Below are 22,428 nucleotides of genomic sequence, written 5' to 3'. Positions count from 1 at the left end.
CCCCTCCCCCCTCTCACATTCTCTCTCTCTCTCTCTCATTCTCTCTCTTTCAAATAAATAAAATCTTAAAATAAAAAGAAATAGTTACTCATATGAAATAGGAAAATCACCTTGTGTAGAGCTAAATACATTTCAAAAGGAAGGGGTGAACAATTGGTCTTAAAAATAATAGGGTAAAGAGTTAAAAATATTCAGAGAGAATAACATTAAAGCATGGATGTTTTTAATGTTGAGTAGTAAATATTGCAACATTGTCAATCCTTGCAAAGTTCTACTTTATTTCTAACTTAAAACTCCATTATCAAAATTTCTGATCATTTAATTTAATTCTAACCTTGGTTAAGAAAAAAGAAAGAAAAAACTGATTGTGGATTTATTTAGGACTTATAGGTCCTCTATAGGAAGCTATATTTGCCTACAATACCAACAGGTATTTGCCAACAGCTAGTTAGTTATCTTTCAAGCAAGATTTCTTCTTAATGGTCCCCCAAAGGCAATGTATGAAGATGAAAAGTATTTGTGTTTTAGAGTCTGGAATTGAATGCTGAGTCTAATCTCTTGAGCCATGTGAACTTGGGGAATATTTTATGACTCACTTTATTCCTCCGAAGAATTTATTTCTTTCAAGTCATTTATTGAGTACCTAACATAGAATAAGGAAAATGTTATCCTAGTTAATTCTCGTAGTAACAGGATGAACTAGAAATTATTTTCCACAGGATCTTTCCCTTCTCTTATATCCCCTGCTTTGTTATTTTGAGGGTTAAGTGAGATATTTGTAAAAAAAAAAAATGACAACAAGTTTTTCTCCTCTTTGTCCCTATCCTGGGGACTTGGTAGTAAAGCAGACATTAAATCAGAAAAGACACTACTCATCTCTATTCTTTGGATATGTAGAGTTACCAGCATGAAAACGATAGGAGTAGAGGTAAGCTTAGTACATTTCCTAGGATTTAGATATACTGGAAATGTCCAGACCCCTGGCAGGACTTTAGTTCCAAGATTGCATCACAGATCATAAAACTCTATGGCCGTGTTTTTGTCTGAGTTCACATTTACAGTACTAATACTGCTTTCAGCACAAGTCATTTCCAGGGAATTAAGTCCTTGCAGTCAGCAGGTTAAATCCCCACGAAATAACCTGCGGTGACCCAGTTGCATTGACCTCAAATATAGAATTTCAGATCAATAGCTGCAGGACTTGGATTCCAAAATATAAAACAATCTCTGATGTTTTTGTTACCCCAATGAGTGTTATCAGAAAGGGGATCACTATGGCAATTACAGGTTCTTACATATTAATGTTTGTGTTTGGTCCAAAAAGAAACCATTTAAAAAAGTAAATGCCTTCTGTTCTTTTTTCCCGGAATATGTAATGATGACTTTCAAACGTATAACAAGAATTCACAGTCATTCCAATGGCACAAGTGGTCATTAATTGCTTGTACATGAAATAACATTTCCTCCTCAGAGGGCAAAGCATTCCATTTGGAAGTAAAATTCCTTTTGGTCTATTCACTTTTAAACTATGTCATGAAAGGATAACAGATCTCTCAATCTCTCCCAAATAAAAATGTTAAGCCTAGGATTGGGGGTAATGAAAGAGAAAAGGGAAATAATGTTATAGCGACATGAACCGTAACATTGACTGACATGGTGTTTTCCTAGGGTCTGACCAAAGAGCAGAAACCACTTCAAGTATTTACATAAACAGAGGGAATTAATTCGATGCAGGGAACTGGTTACCCATGTGATGAAGAAGCTGAGAGCCCAGTAAGGAAGATTGAAATAATGGAGAAACCAGCCCCTGCCGGAAGCTACTACCAGGCTGGATGGGCAAAGAGGGAAGGGTCCGCATCACTAGATGGCAGCTGGAACCAGAGCAGGCCTCTCCAGTCAAAGCTGAAGCCATGGAAAAGATGGACCTTCAGGTAGAGAAACCACCTGAGGCAGGTGGGTGGGAAGGGAGAGGGGGTGGAGGATAAACTAACAAAGCAGCTGGTCCTTTCCTTGGGTCTCCCTCTGCTCTGTGCTGGCAGCACCTCCACTGACTGTGGCAGCTGGAAGCCAGCCCTCAAGAGCACCTGTGAAATGTAGCTGGCAAGGGCCCACCCTCCTAAGTTACAGAGCACAGAGCTAGAGGTGGAGATCAGATGGCCACAAGGCCCAGAGCCAGCATGGATAGACATCTTCCCCATGAATATCCTTCACCCGGTTGGTTCCTTTTCAAAAGAAGGCCAAGACCTCACAGGCAGGTCTACTGAGCTTCTCACTGTGTAGATTTTATAGAGGGCAGTGAGCTACGATAAAACCCATCACCCCTTTGGGACTGGATATAGATGTCTTCATAGTTTTGAAAGATTTTTTACTTGATGGGTACACATTGGGATAGAAGTACTTCTCTGGTGGAGTTTTATCATTGCCAAAAAGGAGGTGGCCATTCTCCCATTGGCTAAGGATATTTAAATAGGAACTACCACTTAGACCTGACACTGGTTGAGTTTAGAACACCAGAACTGACTTCAAGATTCTGCCAGAAATACATGGTTCGTGCACATAATCTCTGTCCAACATTGTAACATATTTCTCCACCATACAACCATGTTGGTTAGCCCTTCCATTTTGTATAGTAAGAAATAATAGGTACTGTTTTGAGTTAGGTAAAGCAAGGTTGTTAGGTTGATTCTCCTTGCCTTAAACAACGAAGTAAATCCTTTCTCCTTGTTTTTATATTACAGTTTTAGACAAAGCTTAGCTAAAGAAACACTGTTAGCATCTGCAAGGTATCCTACAGTTTTAAAGGACTTTCTTAAGCGCTATCTCTTTTGTTTTTGCCATAACCCATTTTACAGGCATTGCCAAAAACTCTGGCAATAGCCATCCATCACTATGGCATGCTGTCTCTTTAATTCTGCCTTGTTCCATTTGGACTGTGCTCGTGTTTCTGAAATTCTGTTAAGTGGGGATTGAGTCTACGAGAGTGCAGAGATGGTCCTACTCGTCATAGAAATTCAAAGGACATGCCCTCATGTGGGTTCTGAGGTCCTGCTTCCCCTCTCTCCCAAGCTAAGGGAATGGCTTACCTTGTATCTTTAGAATCAGGCAAACTGAAGGAAGCTTAAATGATGGGTTTCTGTATCACAGCCCTCAAATCAGCATGTGTACTGGTATGTTTACAAATAACATAATCCTCACCAAAAAGTCTGGAGGTCTTGATGTGAAATCTGTATGACTTCTTTAAATATACACGATCAGAAATAGTTACCGAAATGCAAGTTCCCTGACTTCTTACCAGAATACCGTGCTAACATCATGAGTCATTGTTCATGCTCGCCTACCAGGGTCCAAGACACAACATTAGAATAAGCTGTTATGGAAATGCATGCTTATTTATTATTTTCTTCATTTCTCGTTTTAAAAAGTTGAGCCTGGGAACCATAAAATACTGTTCTCCTTGAGAAGCAGGAAGCTCATGAAATAAAGAGTCATGACCAGGGTTAAAAGGTCCAGCCTCACCTCAAAACCCATCATTAGAGCACCTGTTACTATATATTCAACAAGAGCAATGATGACAACAACAAAATCCGACATTGTGAGCAGACAGTAAGAGAAAGACCTTAGGGAAATAAATTCTGCTATATTCCTCTTGATATCATTTGGTGGTCAGAACTTTAAACAAGTATGAAGACTTGTGAAATGGGAAACAGAATAAAGGGCATATTAAGGGGCTGTACTCCAACATGGGCTCCCCCAAACTCCCACTCCCACTAATGGGAACACTGCACACACAGTCACTCCATATCAGACCTCCTAAGCAGAGCTTTTTTTTTTTTTTCTTGGAGATTTTTCTCATTTGGACTTTAATTAAGCTCCTGCCAGGCTTGCAAGCTTTTTAATTTTACCTTTCTTTCTTCTTCCTTTCTTTTTCCTCCTTAAATCAGCCTGCTTGCCAGGAAACTTTTTCTAAGCTGTCACAATTATAGTAAGTATACCCTAAGATACTAAATTTAGATGTACTAGTAGTAGCTTCTGGAAGCATCAATAGCAAAAGTTCCCTTACACGTCGAAAGATTTTTATTCATTCACTCATTCATTTACTGATTTTTACTTAAGTGTGTGTGTTCTGAATGCAAAAACAATAGAACAGGAAGCTTCCTGGAGTGAGTGTCCAATGACTACTGGTTAGTATGTGATATAATTCAACCTCCCACAAAGTTACCAGTTTAGCCAAAGAAAGCTGCCATTATTTAATTGAATATGACACCATTCATAAGCAAACTGTAGCTATTTACTAGTACTGGGGGGTGATGGGTGAGGGAACCTCAAGAAGGTGATGCCCGAGCTGATGATTTAACACCTCTAATGAAACGAAACAAAATCAAAGTCACTTAAGTTCTTTTTCAAGACCTCTTTGTACTCAAACTCCTTGAAACTCCAAAGGTAAGCACTGAGCTGCCAAAGGCCATCCCTTTAAAACAGATTCCAGAAGCTAATTTCATTTGAGGAGGGTTCATTGAAAACTGACCACTCTTAATAGGTTACCCTGTTCTTTTTTTTAAACCAAAAACCAAAAAAACATAAAACAAAAAGCAAACAAACAAAACAAAACTCAGAAAATATTGCAGGGCCAGAAATAAAAATAAGCCATCAAAAACACAAAATAAAAATGAACCATGGGGAGCGTTGGGAGGCATTATCGTCTCCGCCATTGCTAGTCTTGTCATTCTTTGTTTACTTAACAACTCCACGCCACTAGGTTCCTCCACCAAGCACTCCTGTCTGTGAGGGTACTTACTGATCGCTTCCACAAACCGCTCAAAGAAGCTGTAAGGGAAGAGCGGCTCAGGCAGCTCCCGGAAAAACATCTTCAGTGCTCCGGTGACAACGTGGATGTCCTCCCACTGGCTGTCGTCCAAATTCAGCTTCTCTTCTGGGAAAACACGAGGAGAAATGGAACAACTGGTTTTAATGAAACAATTACAAGACACTAATTATTATGTTAATGTTTGCCTACTATCATCAGCAACCGTTAACAGCCTTCTGCACCTAGAGGTTTGGTGCTGTGCGTGTTTTTTTTTTTTTTTTTTTCCCTTTTTCCGTAGGAAGGGAACATTTTCAATGGAATACCATCTGTAGGAATGCAGCTAACAAAAAAACAAGAGACACAAAGAGACAGTGCCATTGACACAGTATGTCAGATACATTTATTCCCATAATGCATCAGTATGAAAATTAGCATCACAGCTCAACATGATTCAAAGCTATTTGGTTTTGAGGCCGAGGGGCTAAGAGTTGCCAATGATGGCCGGCTCAAGGGACCGGCCTAAAGGCCTTGCTGAGCCAACAGGAGACATATGCTAAACATGGCAATAGAAAATGAGTTATTGCTTTACATGTGTTAGCCTTGCTATGTACAAGGGAATAATGGGTAACACTTTTTTTGCTTTTTTTTTGCTGAATATAAAGTCAGCAAGGAATAGAATACTGAGTGAGAAAGGATATTAATTCCTTCTTACTGCTTCAAAAATATCTTTTTTTTTTTTTTTTTTTTTTAGTTTTCATCTCAGCGAGGAAAATGTGCCCAGCAACAATATTAGACAGACCCCTGTTGGCCTACGGAGGCTATGCAAAGCTGTCAAAAATGATAACACACTAAAGACAAACCACAAGTGCTTACCAACTCCGCCTAGAAACAACAGACATGTTTGCTTGGGAAGCTTGACTGAGTTGAGACATTTAAATATTAAATAACATAAATGCCAAAATGAAGTTTTTAGAAGACATAAGGGGATGCTGGACAATTATTTTCTTCTCGTTCGCCCTTAAAAGGAAAGTCTTGAATCCTTCTCCCCCCAAAAGTGGATGTTGCAGGGTCTGAAAGGGACAGCTTTACATACTGCTAAAAGGACCGCAGCAGAAAAGCATCGGGGCTGATCTGTAGTGTTTGTCTTTGTAAGCTTGCCACGTGAAAGAGATGTTAAATTCTGGGCCAACAACAACAACAACTAACTAAAGCTAATCATTTTTAACAACCTGGGAGGGGGTGGTTAAGTGAAAAGCCTGGTATCCTGGCCAGAACTTAACAGGTATTCGGTCAACTGGAATTTTGTTTCTCTCCCGATGTCTTGGGTTCGCATTCGCGTGCCCCCTTGGTGTCAGTTTTATGAAGCAGAGGAAAATCTGCACCAAAAATGTGAGAAAAGCTGAGAATTGTCACTGTGGGGAATCTCGGCATGGGCTGCTTTGCTAATAGTGTTCATGTCCTTTTAAAATCTTAGCCGAAATCTTTATCAGATCTCTTTTTCTAAATGGACTATTATCTCCAGGGCTGGTGAGTGACTGCTCCTGTTCAATGAGGTGTTTGCAAAGAGAAGGAAGGAAGGTGGATCTGTTTCTTTCCAATGGGCTATTTTCTTCTTCCCTTTCAGTCTTCGTTCTTACCTCAGTCATACATGATAATATGATCCACAACAAAATCAGTGGAGGAGACCTTCTTTCTGCCCTGCAATCATCTTTGATTGATTGTATTTCAACAATTAGTCTTTTATTTGGCTACGTACTATTGAAATAGGCCGACAGCAACTTAGCAGGCCAGCTTTAAACAGTCAACTGTTAACAATAGCATCAAAAAGGGAGACCTGATGGGGTTTACTGTCACTTTAAAGAACGGGGTTTTCACATTGTTGAAATCTGTCAGATATTTTGAAATGTCCCTCTCACTATGGTGCCACACCCCCTGCGTGCCCTTATAATAAAATTGGTTTTACTCTTGATTAAATCATTTTCTCCCTACCCACTACCATACTTCTCATAATGGACCTGTGCGCTCTACAGCTGGTGTTCTTCCCATGGTACCAATTCTTACTTTATCTTTTAAGCACTTTGCTGCTAAGATCTCATGCAGAGTGCTTATGTTTTGTTAAGAGCTTCATTCTTAGAGAAATAGCTTAACACATGTTCTAAAAATGTTGTACAACTTATTGCTTAAAACACATTTAGAAAATGTATAAGTACTGTAGCTTTGGCACTGAACTTTAAGTGGAAACCTAAACACACACACACACACACACACACACGTGCTCTCTCACACACAACTATCTTAACCAACTATTTATCAGAAAAGTCCAAGACAAAATGCCAATCTGGTGCACAGGTTCAAGATTGCCAAAGGAAAGTGTTCCGTAGATAAGAAAAAGAGAAAGGTTTTATCTGGAACAAGAAAACAACAAGAACAAACAATTGCTTGTCCATTGATATTTGTCCTTTCTGAATAAACATCAGTTAATTCAAGTGATTGTAAAAACGGGATAGTTCAATATATATAAAAAAGAAAATTTGCCATCAATAAATACCATTTGATGATATCCACTTGAAATGACATATAAGAAGAAGAATGGCTTGTGTTACTTAAGCCAGCATTCCTACTATGTGGTCTTCATTTATAGAAAACAAAGCAAAACAATGTGTAGCCCTCTACAAGTAGCTTAAACAAATAGTATGACAAGCAGTTGGAAAGAATCTTTTGAAATATAAAATCTAATTTTTATATTAAGTTTTTTCCTAACCAACCAAGTTTAAGATTACTTATAAGCCGGAGGGCTTTAAGGAGTATTTTCCAAGGCCATTGTGACTTATCTAAACATGCAGTTATGTCCATATACAAAATGAACTGACCATAATTGTATCTTGGTTTTAACAGGTATCATTATAAACACATTTGTATTATTTGATAGACACTTTCTAACTAATCTGTTAGCAGTGGTGATGTCTTGTGCTTCTCTCTTTTTTCAATAGCATAGGATTTCTCAACAGTAAAGCACTATTAACATTTGGAATTAGATAATCCTTTGTTGTAGGAGCTGTGCTATGTATACTGGGGTGTAGGAGCATCGCTGGTCCTGACCCACTAGATGCCAGTGGCACTTCCCAGTGGTGACAATAAAACAATCCCAGATAGTGTCAACCGTCTCCTGGTGACGCAAAGTTATCCCCAACTGAGAACCACTGTAACGAGCTGTAAGAATCTATAGAAGTTACCCAAAGAATATTGATTTTTGAACATTACCTGAGGTAGGCGAAGAAGTACAAAACTAGGTAACACACTGAGATTTCCTTGCTATGAACTTAAGAATTGGTCATTATAATGGACAAAATCAAAACCTTTTACAGAATAAGATCCAAGTGACCACATTCCAGGGTGCTTTGCAACAAAAACGGTCACCAACCGTAGTGCTTACTCAATACTTGGGACTTATGCTATACACTTTAGATTCATTATCCAAAGTAACGGTCTCAAGATGAGTGTGAGAACCATGTTATTGCTATCATCATCTCCATTTTACAGACAGGGAAAATGATGCATGGGTAGGTTAAGTAGCTCTTCCATCACTGACAAAGGATGAGTCCAGAGTAAGAAGCCAGCAAACTCATCCACCCCTCAAAAGCACTATGTTCACACTTGATCTTGGCTGGCAGAAGCTTAAAGGGAAGAGGTAAGTTAAGTGGTCATTGCAAGGGGTCATTGCAAGGGTAGACTATTACTTCAAGATAGAATTTTTACATTTTATCCCTAAATGTCTACTTGAGGCTATGCTTTTATCTGTAAACCAACTCTGATCTTTTGTAATTACTAATTCATAGGAGGAAGAGATTCTACTAGAAACAGATATAAAGCAAACTGGCAATAAAAAGGAACTGCATTAGGAAGGGGGCAGGGCACAGAGCAAGCTGCCAGGTGAGGATGTGGTGAAGAGGACACATGATAGAGTAGGAAAGAGATTCTACAGAACACCAGGCCTGTATTCACCACTAATTCACCATATATCTGTTTACTTTCTTAGAAATGAAGACAGGCAGAGGATAGTTTTTGAAAACATCTAGAAAGCACAAGGAAACAAACATAGCCGATTCTACTATGACAAGAAAGGTCAATAAAGGCGAAAAAGGCAAAAAACATCAGGGATTTAGGCAATCAGCATCAACCATCCTGTTGTTTTAGGGGATTTACCTCAGTGTGATGTAGTGTGTGACATGACATCAATAGAGATGTGACATGCTGGAGTCCAATACTGGGAAGAAACCTGACTGAATCATGATATCTCACAATCCTTACTCTATTAATTGTGCTGATTTCTCCTGGTCCTCTAATTAGGTTTTCTTAAATTCACTTTGGTCATGGCTTTTGGCTTAAAGCACTTATACAGAACTGAAGATAGTACAAGCTCTAGAATCCAAACACTATGTGACTTTCATGGGATTGCCAAGACATATCTACATGTTGTACCTCAATAAGGCCATCTTGAAATGTCCTTTCTTGCAGGGTCTTTTGTGTATTTTATTTATTTTAAGAAAAAAAAACCATCTATATCAAGCTACTTATATTTGAAAGAAAAAATAGATAACAACTATTAGGGACAATATTTCTTAAAATGGAGAATTGAAAGATGGACCTTTGGTAGTGACAGCAAATCCTGGTAATTTCCTCTGGAAAAGGGCATGTTTTATTAGCTCAAACGCCACTTTCCTCATACATTGCTCTATAGATTGGTAGAACCAGAAGTTACAAAATCTGCTCTGATTTTAACTAAACTCACTGCACTGATTGAAATGTGACTGCAGATAACTTGAACTACCCAGAAGCAAGTAGTGACGTCAGAGTAGAAAGGTACGTCTTTGTGTATTGAAGAGCAAGTGCGTGTTTACCTGGTAGTTTTTTCCAGGCCCTTTCTAAGCTTCTTTCCAACTTTCTTTTACTGTTTTAATAAAAAGGAGGAAAAGACACCCCAACTTTCCCCAGGATATGAGGAGAAGAGCTCAGATTTCATTAATATAGTGACAAGAACCTATTACATTGTAAAACTCTCATAAAGGATGTGGTATCTGCTTCCAGGGCAGATGACCATTTGGAAACCTTATCTGAAGGTCCCGCTGGGTACATGAAAGCCAGAGCCCACATGAAAGAGATGCCAGAGGGACTACTGATCTGAAAAAGAATAATACATTGGGCCATAAAATCAAACTGGAAGATTAGTTATTAAAGTGGATAAGACAAACTGTTTATTGATAAGGACATAGCTGATTTTTAGTTTAACACTTTTTTTAAAAGATTTTGTTTATTTATTTGACAGAGAAAGATCACAAGTAGGCAGAGAGGCAGCCAGAGAGACGGGGTCGGGGCAGGGGGGAAGCAGGCTCTATGCTGAACAAGGAGCCCAATACGGGGCTTGATCCCAGGACCCTGAGATCATGACCTGAGCTGAAGGCAGAGCCTTAACCCACTGAGCCACCCAGGCGCCCCTGATTTTTAGTTTAACACTTAAAGGGGTGGATCAAAAGGAAGTTGGTTGAATCATCTGACTAGCTCAACCTTTTCTGTTGTTTTGGCCCCTTAAAGTGACAGTTCAGTGTGATTTCCAGTATATTAGAGAGCTTCCAATTTCTCAAACACAGTGATATAAACCCTGTGTCAAAGTAACATCCTTCTATGCTGCACTCACTCCAGCCCCTTTCTAGAGCATCTTGGGGCTAACATGAGACTTTGATGAGGACATTATTTTAGATAACTTGACAAAACGGCCAGTTAATTTGTTAGTTCACTTGATTTGTATTACATAAACATAGAATACAGACAACATACTGGGGCTGTATTTTGTGCTTTTCAAAGCCACAACTGTTGAGGTTATTTTATATTCCTCAAAGGAGACGGTTCCACCAAGTGCTCAGAAATATTATTCAAGTAAATATAGACTAAGTTCTAGACATTTTACATCTTACGTCTGTTCCCTAGAATGAGACCCTGTTGACTTTGCAGACAAGCAAGAACAAACTCCAAGAATAAACCTATCTCCCCCAACAATGTGCAGTGTGACCTTTATGGGCTCACTTGTGTCACCCTCAATTCATACCTTGAAGTCCTTAACACCCAGTAACTTAGCATGTGACTGTATTTGGAGATGGGTGTTTTAAAGAGGTAATTAAGGTAAAGTGAAATCATATTGGGTGGGCCTTAATCCAATGTGACTGACATCCTTGTTCAAAGAGAAGATTAGGATATGGACATGTAATGAAGGGAAGACTGTGTGAAGAAACAGGAAAAAGACGGCCGGCCCTCTACAAGCCAAGCAGAGAGACCTCAAAGGAAAGCAACCCTGCCAACACCTTGATCCTGGACTTCTTGCCTTCCTAAATATAAGCAAATATTTTGTTGTTTGATCCCACCCAACTCCCCGTCTATGGAACTTTGTTCTGGCAGCCCTAAGAAATAAATATAATGGCCAAAAGTTTATGTTGGAAAAGATATCCTGTTCCTTGGGATCACATCTAAACATTTTCTTAACACATGAGGTATGCCACACTTAGGAAACATAAGAGAAATAGAAATGTAATAGAAATGACAGAAAGCTATTAGGTTATTACAGATGAATAAAACAATTATCTAGATTCAGAGAACAGGTTTGAAGCTGGAATTAGTTGGATAGTAGCTTGTTTACTTAGACTCAACCCAACAATTTCAAATGATTTGCTCTAAGAATATGCAGGATGCTCTCTATCTTGGCCTCTAGACAAAGAATAAAATTATGATTGCCATTTTTTTACTCATTCTCTTTTTCCAGCTACTACTTCTAAAGTGCACACATTTCATTGCTGTTATAACCTCAGACACAAAATACTAGGGAATATTTAAAATGTTCCCAGGAAACACTCAATGCAAGCTAAATCAAATATCTATGGCCATGGTATCTATCAAAGAAGGAGGAAAATGGGTTTAAAAATGAAGCTTTGTATTCCAAAACCAAAGAGATTTGGTCCTTAAATTTATCATAGTAACTTCCAGGAAGCAATGAACAGGCCTACATTTAAAAATGGGTACTTTACTGTGAGAGAACGTAGTTGGATCTGGGTGGTTTTGCCACTTGACCTACAAAATATAGTTTTGTGTGGCCATCGTAAGAAGAAAGAGGGAGGAACAAAGGAAATAACCAGAAACTCTCTGAGATACTAAAACTAAGAACAAAAAACAAGAGAAAAAAGAACAAGCTTTCATTTCTTAATGGGATGTTTTAGCATGCCATGTTGGCTTGCTTTTTATGTATTTTGTGTAGTGTATATTCCTTTGCAAGTCACTTAGGAAGCCCAAGGCATGTAAATAATGTCACAGGCTAATATAAAATATCTTTAGTTATTCACTTTGAAGGAAGCAGAACAGCCTTCTACTATATCCAGGCTAGTTACTGGGTCAGGAATGAGAATGTCTTATTTTAATTTTTCCTCAGATTTCATTTGAATGTAAATAATAACATAATAAATAGGTACAACTGAAACTTGTAAAGCAAGCACCACAGATGGAAAGTATAACAAATGTGTCATTGCTTTGTGCATCTTTAATTTATAATGGCGTACCATAAAACATCGCCCCTTCATCATAACTCCATGTATAATGCCACCTTACAAAATGATGTTATTGACATTATGCTTCTCTCCAGGTTTTTAGATATTTTTCATCTAGGGATCTGAGGAGAGGTAGCCCTGTTCGGAGTCTAACAACACCGTCACCACTCACAAAAATAAATTGACTTTATTTGTGAGGATCATACATTTCAAAAGAGGATATATTTCATGGTACCAATATATATTTCTTTAATTCCTTTCATACTCAGAGCTTCCAACACTGCTCTTATTTCCATTCAGTCAAAGGCTTTTTGTGCTCTGCAGACACCATACACAATGGTTCATTTTATTTTACCGTCTTCACCAAACAGATTCTGAATTTGTTTGAATTCCATGGATGATTTCATACGTTACATATTCCAAAGGGTAGAGAATCCGTAGGATTACATTTCAACAAAGTCATTTTGAAGTTTCCTTCGTTATCAGCTCTAAATTTCAACACCACTGCTATTTGTTCCCTCAAAGTTATATTACATTTGTAAATATCAAGCAGGAAGTCAGGTCAAAAGTTATCTCATAATGATATCTAGGAAATAAATACAATTCAATTCTATAAATGCCCACCTACAGATGACATTTCTATTGTATATGCACATGCGTCCATCTTATTTAAAGTGCTGGCTTCCTCACTGTCCAATGAGAACTGTCAGCTCTCCCTCCTAATTTTGTGTGAATTAAGTGAAGTAATGGATGTAAACGATTTAGTATAGGCTTGTTATAATGTTATTAGAAAATTTATTTGGACATTATCTTCTTGGTCGGCCAGACTTCGGCAAATGTTCCTAGAATCTAATATAATTTCTAGCTTTTATTATTCCCTTTACTACATGGTTGGTGTTTGTGGGGTTAGAAATTGTATCATTTAGTAGCAAGGGCTGGGCTCTTTCCTAGTTTAGAAGTCTCCCGTCTGGAAATATTTCATCAGGAAAATAGAAATAAAAGGTAAAAAATTGGTAGACTAAGATGGTGCTACTCTCATTCATCAAAACTATTTTATTCCTAGATATCAGTTAAAGATAACAAAAATGAAGAGAATGTTTTGGCAATCATTGAAGATCATTTTCCCCCTAAATTATCTTGATTAATTGATTCATGGAAGTAGTTAAATAAATTTTCTATTTCGTATCACAAGAGCTGCCAGAATTCTTCAAAGGCATATGAAATCAGAATTGGGAGATCTGTAAGTTTTACAACTGTTTGCATAAACATAGACAGAATAGCTAGAGCTCCATGCATTAGTTTCTTTGTGAAAACATTGACTAACACGATCTTCTTAATTCTGTATCTGTGCAATATTTTTAGTCCAGATGAGTGATATAGATTTTTTCATGAATCTATTATCGATAACTGGTTATTTTGTTTTTTGTAAATGAAAAACTTTAGAGATTTTTTTTTCCCCACCTCAAAGGAGAGTCTGCTTGTCTGGCTCCTCCAGGGTCCTCCAGCTTTCAAAGATATGGACCATAAAATCACCCTTTCGTCCCTTTCTTCCATAACTTTGGAGAATCATAATTCATACAAATAATTCACAATGTGGGCTGTTTTTATTACAAAGGAGCTATAAAAGTAGTTGATAAAAATTGTCAAATCACCTGATAACATACTTGAAAACCTACATTGTTTAACACGAAGAGTGTGGTGCTTATTGTAATTTAAAATTTTTTTTCTATTTTATTTTGAAAATGAAAATGTATTCATACAATTTAAGATTTAAAATACATACTGCAGAAGTCTCTTTCTAGTCTATCCCTAGCTAGCCAGTTCACCTTCCCTAGAGAAAACCCATATTATCAATTTCCTATGTATCCTTTTAAAGCCATTCTGTATACTCAAGCAATATTACCCTCCACCACCACTTAAAACATAAACAGCGATATAATCTATGTACTGTTCTGCATCTTGATTCTCTTCCCTTGACAATATATCATAGATATTATTCAAAATCAGGACATAAAGAGCTTCCTTGTTCTTTTTTAAAAGCTGCATATTTAATTTTATGGATTTACAGTAATTTACTTAATCAGTTTTCAATTGTCGAATATTTTGCATAGTACTAGTGTAAGTTATCATGTTCTTAGACCATTTATATCTAAGTATAAGTATGTACTATGTGAACAGAACAAATTCTTAGACCTGGAGTTTCTAGATAAAACATTGTGTTTATATCTAAAATACTGATAGACCTTGCCAAATTGCCCTCATACCTAATGCACCAATTATGTTACCATCACAATATTTGAAGACTATGATTCATTGGGAATATGTATTCATTATTGCCTATCACTCTTCTCAGATGTCTGTAAATTGTGCCTTTAATAGTATAGCTGAAAAAAATACTAAATAAAGAATAAAATGAGGAGAAGCATAGAGACTTAAACTAAAAATACACATAAAAACCTTGGTTAATGAAGTGAAAAAGTTTGAATCTTTAAATGACAATAACTGGTAAACCATTGATATTTAACAAACGTATAACAACAATAACAATAAATAAGAAAATAAGCCCCAATAACAATAACTATTTTCTGTAAGATGAAATCAGAGAAGGAGACAAACCATAAGACACTCTTAATCATAAGAAACAAACTGAAGTTCAGTGGAGGGGAGGGGAGCAGGAGGATGGGGTAACTGGGTGATGGACATTAAAGAGGGCCCATGACGTAATGAGCACTGGGTATTACATAAGACTGATAAATCACTGAACTCTACCTCTGAAACTAATAATACACTGTATGTTAATTAATTGAATTTAAATTAAAAAATAGTAAAAAAAAAAAAACAACAGTAACCATTTTCTGATGAAATAAGAAGAAACAGAAAGAAAAGTTAAATAAAAAAATGGGTGGGTATGCCAAAAATAAATGAATGAATTCTACCATTTATGTCAATTTCAGCAATTAGTAGTATACAGTTAAACAAATTAAGTATTGATCAAGTTAATTAACATATTCATTCATTAAAACAATTTATGAGACACCTACTAGATGTCAATGCTGTGTTAAATGCAAGAAATGTATGAAGAAAGGCAATTCTAAGGACAGAATGAGGATTGCAAGATGTTTCAAAAATGGTATAAAAAAATCTCTTGAAGTCCTGACAATTCTTGAGTTCTCCTTAACATCATTGCTAAGATTGTGCTATTTTTAGGGAAGAAGCTAACTCTTATAACTTTCTCTTTGTTTCAATACAAAGAAATGCTCAATTAGTTGCTTCATAAGTACCTCTTTAATAAAGATCGTGATGATGATGATGATGATGATGATGATGATGATGATAGCTATGTAACCCTCCTAAGTCTAAGGGTTTTCTGCAGTTCTTCTTGTCGAAAGATAGGAAGACATCATTTGCTATGATCTCAGGTGACCTGTTAGTATTGAGACACGTTTCCAAGCAAGTAGCCCAGGAAGTTCTGGCCTATAGGAAATTCTCTTTTTAGAAAAGAGAATAGAGATGCACTTGGGTTAACCTCACCATACACCTTCCCTCATTAGACAGCACACAAAAGTTAGTGGAGGAAGCTGGAGTGATGGATATAGGAAGACGAAGTCTTCTGTGATGAGGTACTCTGCCCCTTGCTTCTCTTCCAGTCAACACTAAGCAAATCTGGCATTAACTCTCGGGTCTCTGCCTCTGTTTCCTGATGTTACTTAAATACCTATACTGCTAATCTTGACTATGGCCTACATTTGGCTTCATTTCAGATCCTGCTTCCTATGTTTCTAATCCTCCCTGATAATCCTGTCCCTCCTTGGCACACCCTAAATAATTTAACTCTACTGGTTTAACCCAAAAGTTTCTTTGGTATCCCTCCTCCAAACAAGTTTGTTCATATTAATCTTTGTATCCCAAGTGCTTAGCCTGGTGTCTCATGCCTGGTGAGCTCCCTTTTACTATTTATGGATAAAATTGTCCGATTTTAACCACCTTTGATAGTAGAGGTTATTTAATGGCATAGCAATAATGGTGATAACAGCAGGTCTGCATACACACACATATGCAGCACAATTTTGCGTTCTCTTTGTTTGTTTTCCTCTTTCAAAACACTTAGTACTGAAGATATGAGTAGGTTGTTCAGTCACTCATTCATTCATTTATCAAATATTCATTGAACTCCCATTTTCTCCTGGACGTGTTGTAGCTGCTGGGATGAAACAATACATAATGAAGACTTGGTTCCTAAGCTTGAAGATCTTGCAGTATATAGGGGAAAAATTACAATAAAACATGGAAAATGTTACTATATAACTTAGTGTGGATGGCTATGGAACATAGAAGATGCGTGTCTAGTGTCTTCTGGAAGGTGGTCAAAGGAGGTTTCCCAGATGAGGAGTCACATGGCAATTACCTCAGTTTATGAGCAGCCATGTGGACAATGGCCGGGTAGAGGATGAGGGAGAGGGCGGAAGAGGGATATAGAGAACAAGAGAAGTAACAGTCATGCTAACATCTGAGGAACATGCATTTGTGGAACTACAAGTTGCTGGAGGGCACGGATGTATAGGTTCCTTGTCTCAGATGGCTGAGGATGAAAAGGAAGACACAGGTCAGAGGAAGCGGACCTTACAATTGAAGTGGGCTGGATGACAGCAGCAGGACAGTGACATTCTAGCGAGGTGCTCTGGCAGGAATGAGTGGAATGGATCAGAGTGAGTGAATGAACAAGAGGCGGTGTGTCCAAGAGGCACCGGAGCAAAGAGCTCAGTTAAGAGGCTCTGTTGTGTTAAAATACAGCATATTCATTGTGGAAAAATTATATAAAAGGAAGCAAGGAAATAAGAGACCCTCAGGTACATTGATGAAGTTGTTACATAGGAGAGAAAGAAGTCTAGAAAACTGATGGTTAGGCATTAAAGTTCACAGACCAATTATTGTGTATCACATTTATCATAGGTTCAGGGAAGTCAAAATATTCTATTTTCCTAAAGTTTAGAAAGACCTGCTGGTAGTTGGAAATGCGAATCTATTTGGATTATCTGACCAGAGATAAGACTTCAATGGTGTTTCAATATCATGCACTACTTTACTGACTCTACAAAAGGGAATTACAATTAATTGGATTATGCTGGTCTCCACACGCTGATTGTTAGAAAAGAAAGTATGAAAGTGTAACTATTGCTCACAGGTCATATCTATCATCAACCAGGGGATTTGCTTTTTTACTTACCAATAAGATTAATTTCTTCTTTACAATCTTTCAATTTGAAGTCATTTTAATTATAGAGTTTAGAAAATTCAAAGGAAAAAGCAAACCTACTTTCAATGTATTATTAATAATTGGCTTCATTTTTTTTCACCTTTATGATGGGGGAAAAAGAAATGATGGCTTGTTTATTGTTTTCTAGAAGATTTCACTTACTTAAGATCCCTTTGTAAATTTCCTCAATTTTGATTTAATTGAAAAGTATTTTATACTGCATACCTGTAAAGTGTTAAGCCCAAGGCTATGTTTCTGGGATACACAAAGATGTGGTCTCTATTTTCAGGGAGCTTAATGTCTAAAAAAGGACTTAGGTCTGCGAACCCCAAACATTATATGGCTAAGTGAAGTGTTAGATTAAAGAGATAAACTACTAGGTAACATAATACAGTTGAGCATTTCCCTGGCCCTATTGTGAGTGCTTCACATGTATTAATTCATTTTATCCTCACACCAACATATGCTATAGGAACTATTATTAGTTCAATTTTAGTGGCTGGAAAGTGAAGGTCCAGAGATTAAACAACTTGGCCAAGTTCACTCACGTATTTAGCTAGAGTCCAGTCCATCTGACTATGAGCCTGAAACCTCAGTCACTCTGTCATCACAGAATATGGACTAGTTCATTCTGACTGAGGTGGCAGGGGGGATTTCTCCCAGCAAGGGAGCCATAGAATGTTGATGACCGAGGTGGGGGGAGAAAGCATGTTGTAGGCAAAGGTTCTACAAGTGTGATCCCAGGACTAGTCATTTCAGTATCACATTGGACATTATTAGAAATGCAAATTACCACATTACATCCCAGACTTACAGAATCAGAATTTCTGGAGTGCAGCTGGCTATCTGTGATTTAACAAGTCTTTTAGGTGATTCTGATGCATGCTAATGTCTCAGAGCCAATGTTCTAGCAAACAGAGACAATATGGATAAAAGTTTGATTATTGGCAAGCAGCCTCTTGATGGGTAGTGCAAAGGTGGGTTTTGAAATGTGAGAACTCAGCTTGGAAGTTGGTGGAATTCCTTAACTGCCAGGCTGAGAGATTAACTGTTTAAACGTTCTCCCCTAGTCAAGAGAGAACCGCCAAAATTTGAATGGAGAATCATTCGGAGGATAGTTTATGGAGATGAGTCTTTTGGGAATATAATGATGCATTTGAGAGGTGAGAAAATAGGAAGATGCAAATTAGTTATGAAGCTGTTGTAGTAGTCCGAGGCGTCAGGAAGGCCAGAACTAAGTGGTGTTTGTAGAAATGAAAAAAGAGGCTATGTGATGCCTTGAAATTTAATAAAGTAGTGGCAATAAAAGGAAAAGAGAATCAAGTACAACTCTTATTTCTAGCTAAAAGGATGTTGATGTGCTGATGCAGTTGTCTTATGTCAGACACCTGAGAAAGAGTAGCTAGGTTTTTTTTCATTCATTCAGTTTGTTCTTGGCAATAAGATGCCAGGGAGTTTGGTTTGGGTATGCTCTTGACATTTTCATGTGACACTGTCCGGTAGACATTTGAATATTTGACTACAAGCTTAGTAAAGGGAGAGAAAAATTGGATAGGTCAATTTGAGAATTAACTAATAGAAGTAAAAGTTTAATAATAATAACAATGATGACAAAAGCCATGAACCTAGCACTTGCCATGTGCTAATCACTGTGACAGGTGGTTTGGTTTGCTTTGTTTTTTTAAGATTTTATTTGAGACAGAGACTGACAGGAGAGAGAATGAAGGGGGAAGGGGGAGCAGGGAGCCTGATGTGGGGAGAGCGGATCCTAAGACAGGGAGAGGGGAGCCTGAGCTGGGCTCAGTGCTGGGACTCCAGGGTCATGACCTGAGCCGAAGGCGGAGGCTCAGGGTACCTGAGCCACCCAGGTGTCCCACGACAGACAGTTTGAACACATGATCTTACTTACTTTGCATAGCAACAAAGCAAAGAAGTATTATCCATACTTAACATGTAAAGATCTAAGGACCAGAGAATTTAAATAATTTGCTCAAGTTCACACAGGAAGTTAATGCCATAGCTGCTTCTAACACTGTTGCCGCAGTCACAAACTATTTTGTAGACTACCTAAAATAATAAGGGAGGAAAATGGTCATAGAGAAATAGAAAGAGCAAGAAGTGAAGAGTACCATTCAAATTTATGTCCTGGAAGTGAGAATATAATTATTTTTACACAGGGTATAAACAAACAGCTCCACACTATGATATGAAAGAAATATCCAACCAACAACATGGATTCCAGTGTTAAGGGTTGATCCCCAATGATCAGCATCTATACAAATCAGCACATTTGACAACGCAAATTCTACTGCAGTCACAAAGTCATACTTTGTGATTCAGGTCACCTCTGCTGAAGAACACCTATCAATGCAAACCCAATGCTCTTTGATGTGTTACTGGTTAGTAACAAAGACTATGGCATAAACTTTAGAGGGCAAAATTCATGTAAAGTTGAGAGGAATGAAACACATGAAATGATAGGTGTTTTCCACGTTCTGTAGTTGTATCTCTACAAACAACAAGTCAATAGTTCGTGATCATATTGGAAACTTGTTTGGTCAAGTACAGATAAACTGTCAGATTTATAACTTTCCATCTTAGTCTAAAATATTTCGGAGAACAGTACTAAATGAGGAATGTTGGTTAAAGACATAAGATGGTTTTAGGAAGATTATCTTCTGAAAATCTAGGTTACATTTCCTTTAATGAACAGAGCTATTTTTAGTGATAAAACAGCCATACGTTAATTTGAATGTGTGATAAGGCTCTTGAATAAATTTCCACAATACATATAATTTGCAGATTGTATTTATATACTGAACACACCTTTGTCATGTATTTTAAAGACTAGGATTTCTTGGGGCTCCTGGGTGGCTCAGTCAGTTAAACATTCAACTCTTGATTTAGGCTTAGGTCACAGTCTCAGGGTCCTGAGACTCAGTGGGGAGTCTGCTTGAGATTCTCTCCTTCTCTCTCTCCCCTTCCCCCTGCTTGCACACCCTGTCTTTCTAAAATAAATTTTAAAAATCTTTAAAAAAAAATACTAAGATTTCTTTTTCCATTCATTCAAGGATTCTATAATACAGCACTTAATCTTAACTTTTCACTTCACTAAGACCTCGATCATCTGTTTCCCTTAAACTGGTGTGCTTGCTATTCTCAAGTAAGAATTGCACACTATAACCTCTCCACTTTGGTTCTTGCTCCTTCTTGACCAACTTTAAAACTGATTCCTTCCTTCTACCCCATCCTACCCATTCTTTAAAGCCCAAAGAAAGCCTTCACATCTCCAGAAATCTTGCCTAGAGCCATCCAGTTTTCCTTGATCTCACTCTTCTTTGAAAAGCTGAGTATTTATTGCCTCTAACTCTAGTTTGGGGATTAAGCGTTGACAATCACAGCATTCTCGCACTGTGTCCTCCTGCCCTCTGCTCTCTTGCAGATACCTCCTATTCGCCCAATCTAGTTGGAAACCTTTTGGCAAGGGGACCTTGGCGATGGATGCATACAGGTCAGATCCTGGGTACTGAACAAGATAGTGAAGACTGGAGAACAGATGGGGGCGGAGGGAAGGGAGGAGAAAATAATAAGCAGATCAATCCAATCTAATGGATCTAATGGTCCGTCACTTGAAACATGGAAGTCCTACTGCCCAGAGAAATATTTCAGAATCTCTAAATAGTATAACTTGGTTTTGTAGAAACTTTATGGGTGGGGACAAAATCTTTTGTGTAAGGACATCCCTAACATCCTTAATCCCATAAAGAAACACATGTACATGCACTTATTTCAATGTATAATTATTGACATAAACACAGCTGCTCTCTATGTTAAAGGAACATTAAGCTCACAAAAGCATGGAAATTCCTACTTAGAGTGCCTACTCCATCTTTAACATGCCTTGTTGTGCCCAGATGCTACATGTATTTTTGTACCATTTAAAAGGTTGATGTACAAAAGCAAAAAGGTGGTAGAAAAACTAACTGGAGAAAGAACCAAGCCATACAGAATTGTCCTATTCTTACATTTTATTATGCTCTAATCTCCATAATGCCTAGGCACAATAAAACAAATTAAGAATTAAAGAAGAGATAATTTGTGGATTTTTGGATTTGGGGGCAGGAAAGCTATACATGTGAAAATACACAAGACATGTAAAGCCAAAACAGAAGAATACTGAAATTGTGTAGTTTATGTTAAACTTAAAATAAATAGAGATTTACACTTCCTTTTAGATCCAGAAATACACAAAAAGTTGCAAGGCAGCCCACAACAAAGCAATTGACAAGAAAGATAGCATCTGCTTTTCTGTCTATTCAAGCTGAAGTTTTTTCATTCTAAATGCAAGCAATGCTTCCCAAGTTAACATAATTAACTCATGACAATCCTGAAACATCATAATATAAGATACAGATGGAAATTCAAAGCTTTAAAAATGTCAGCTAACTGCATCAGGATTATCCCTTTTTTTAAAGTGAACGAACCATAATGCTAATTAAAACAGGTGTTTTTATTTCAAACCCCTTTGCATGTTATGAAATTACAACCAGGGTTATTTATTTATTAGTCGGCTGTGAAACATACATCTTAGAAAAAGGGGATCTGTGAAAACAACAAAGTAAAAAGATAAAAAGGATGACACTCAGCATTGCTTTCTGACACAACAGAGGACCAGTCCTTCAATTAGTTAGTAATTTCTGTGTGACTACTTGACAGAATTTACTAATTGTTCATCTTCCACTAACTATTGCTTTACATAATTAATTATATTCAAATAAAAACAACAA

The 22,428-nt window shown here is 37.5% G+C and overlaps 1 protein-coding gene across 2 annotated transcripts in view; it reads right to left on the bottom strand.

Annotated features, from left to right (window-relative positions):
* The window catches only part of ARHGAP15 (Rho GTPase activating protein 15), a 605,619-nt gene that overhangs the window by 123,106 nt on the left and 460,085 nt on the right, over positions 1 to 22,428 (bottom strand). For both annotated transcript variants that reach the window (XM_004757889.3, XM_013059079.2), the window contains exon 12: positions 4,796 to 4,930. In XM_004757889.3, the coding sequence (XP_004757946.1) occupies positions 4,796 to 4,930 (135 nt within the window). The remainder of the gene's footprint in view (positions 1 to 4,795; positions 4,931 to 22,428) is intronic.

Source organism: Mustela putorius, unplaced genomic scaffold (assembly GCF_011764305.1).
Source record: "Mustela putorius furo isolate JIRA1106 unplaced genomic scaffold, ASM1176430v1.1 tig00003867_pilon_pilon_pilon, whole genome shotgun sequence".
NCBI classification, from domain to species: domain Eukaryota; kingdom Metazoa; phylum Chordata; class Mammalia; order Carnivora; family Mustelidae; genus Mustela; species Mustela putorius.
The sequence above is the reverse complement of the archived record's forward strand: the minus strand, read 5'-3'. Positions and strand labels throughout refer to the sequence as shown.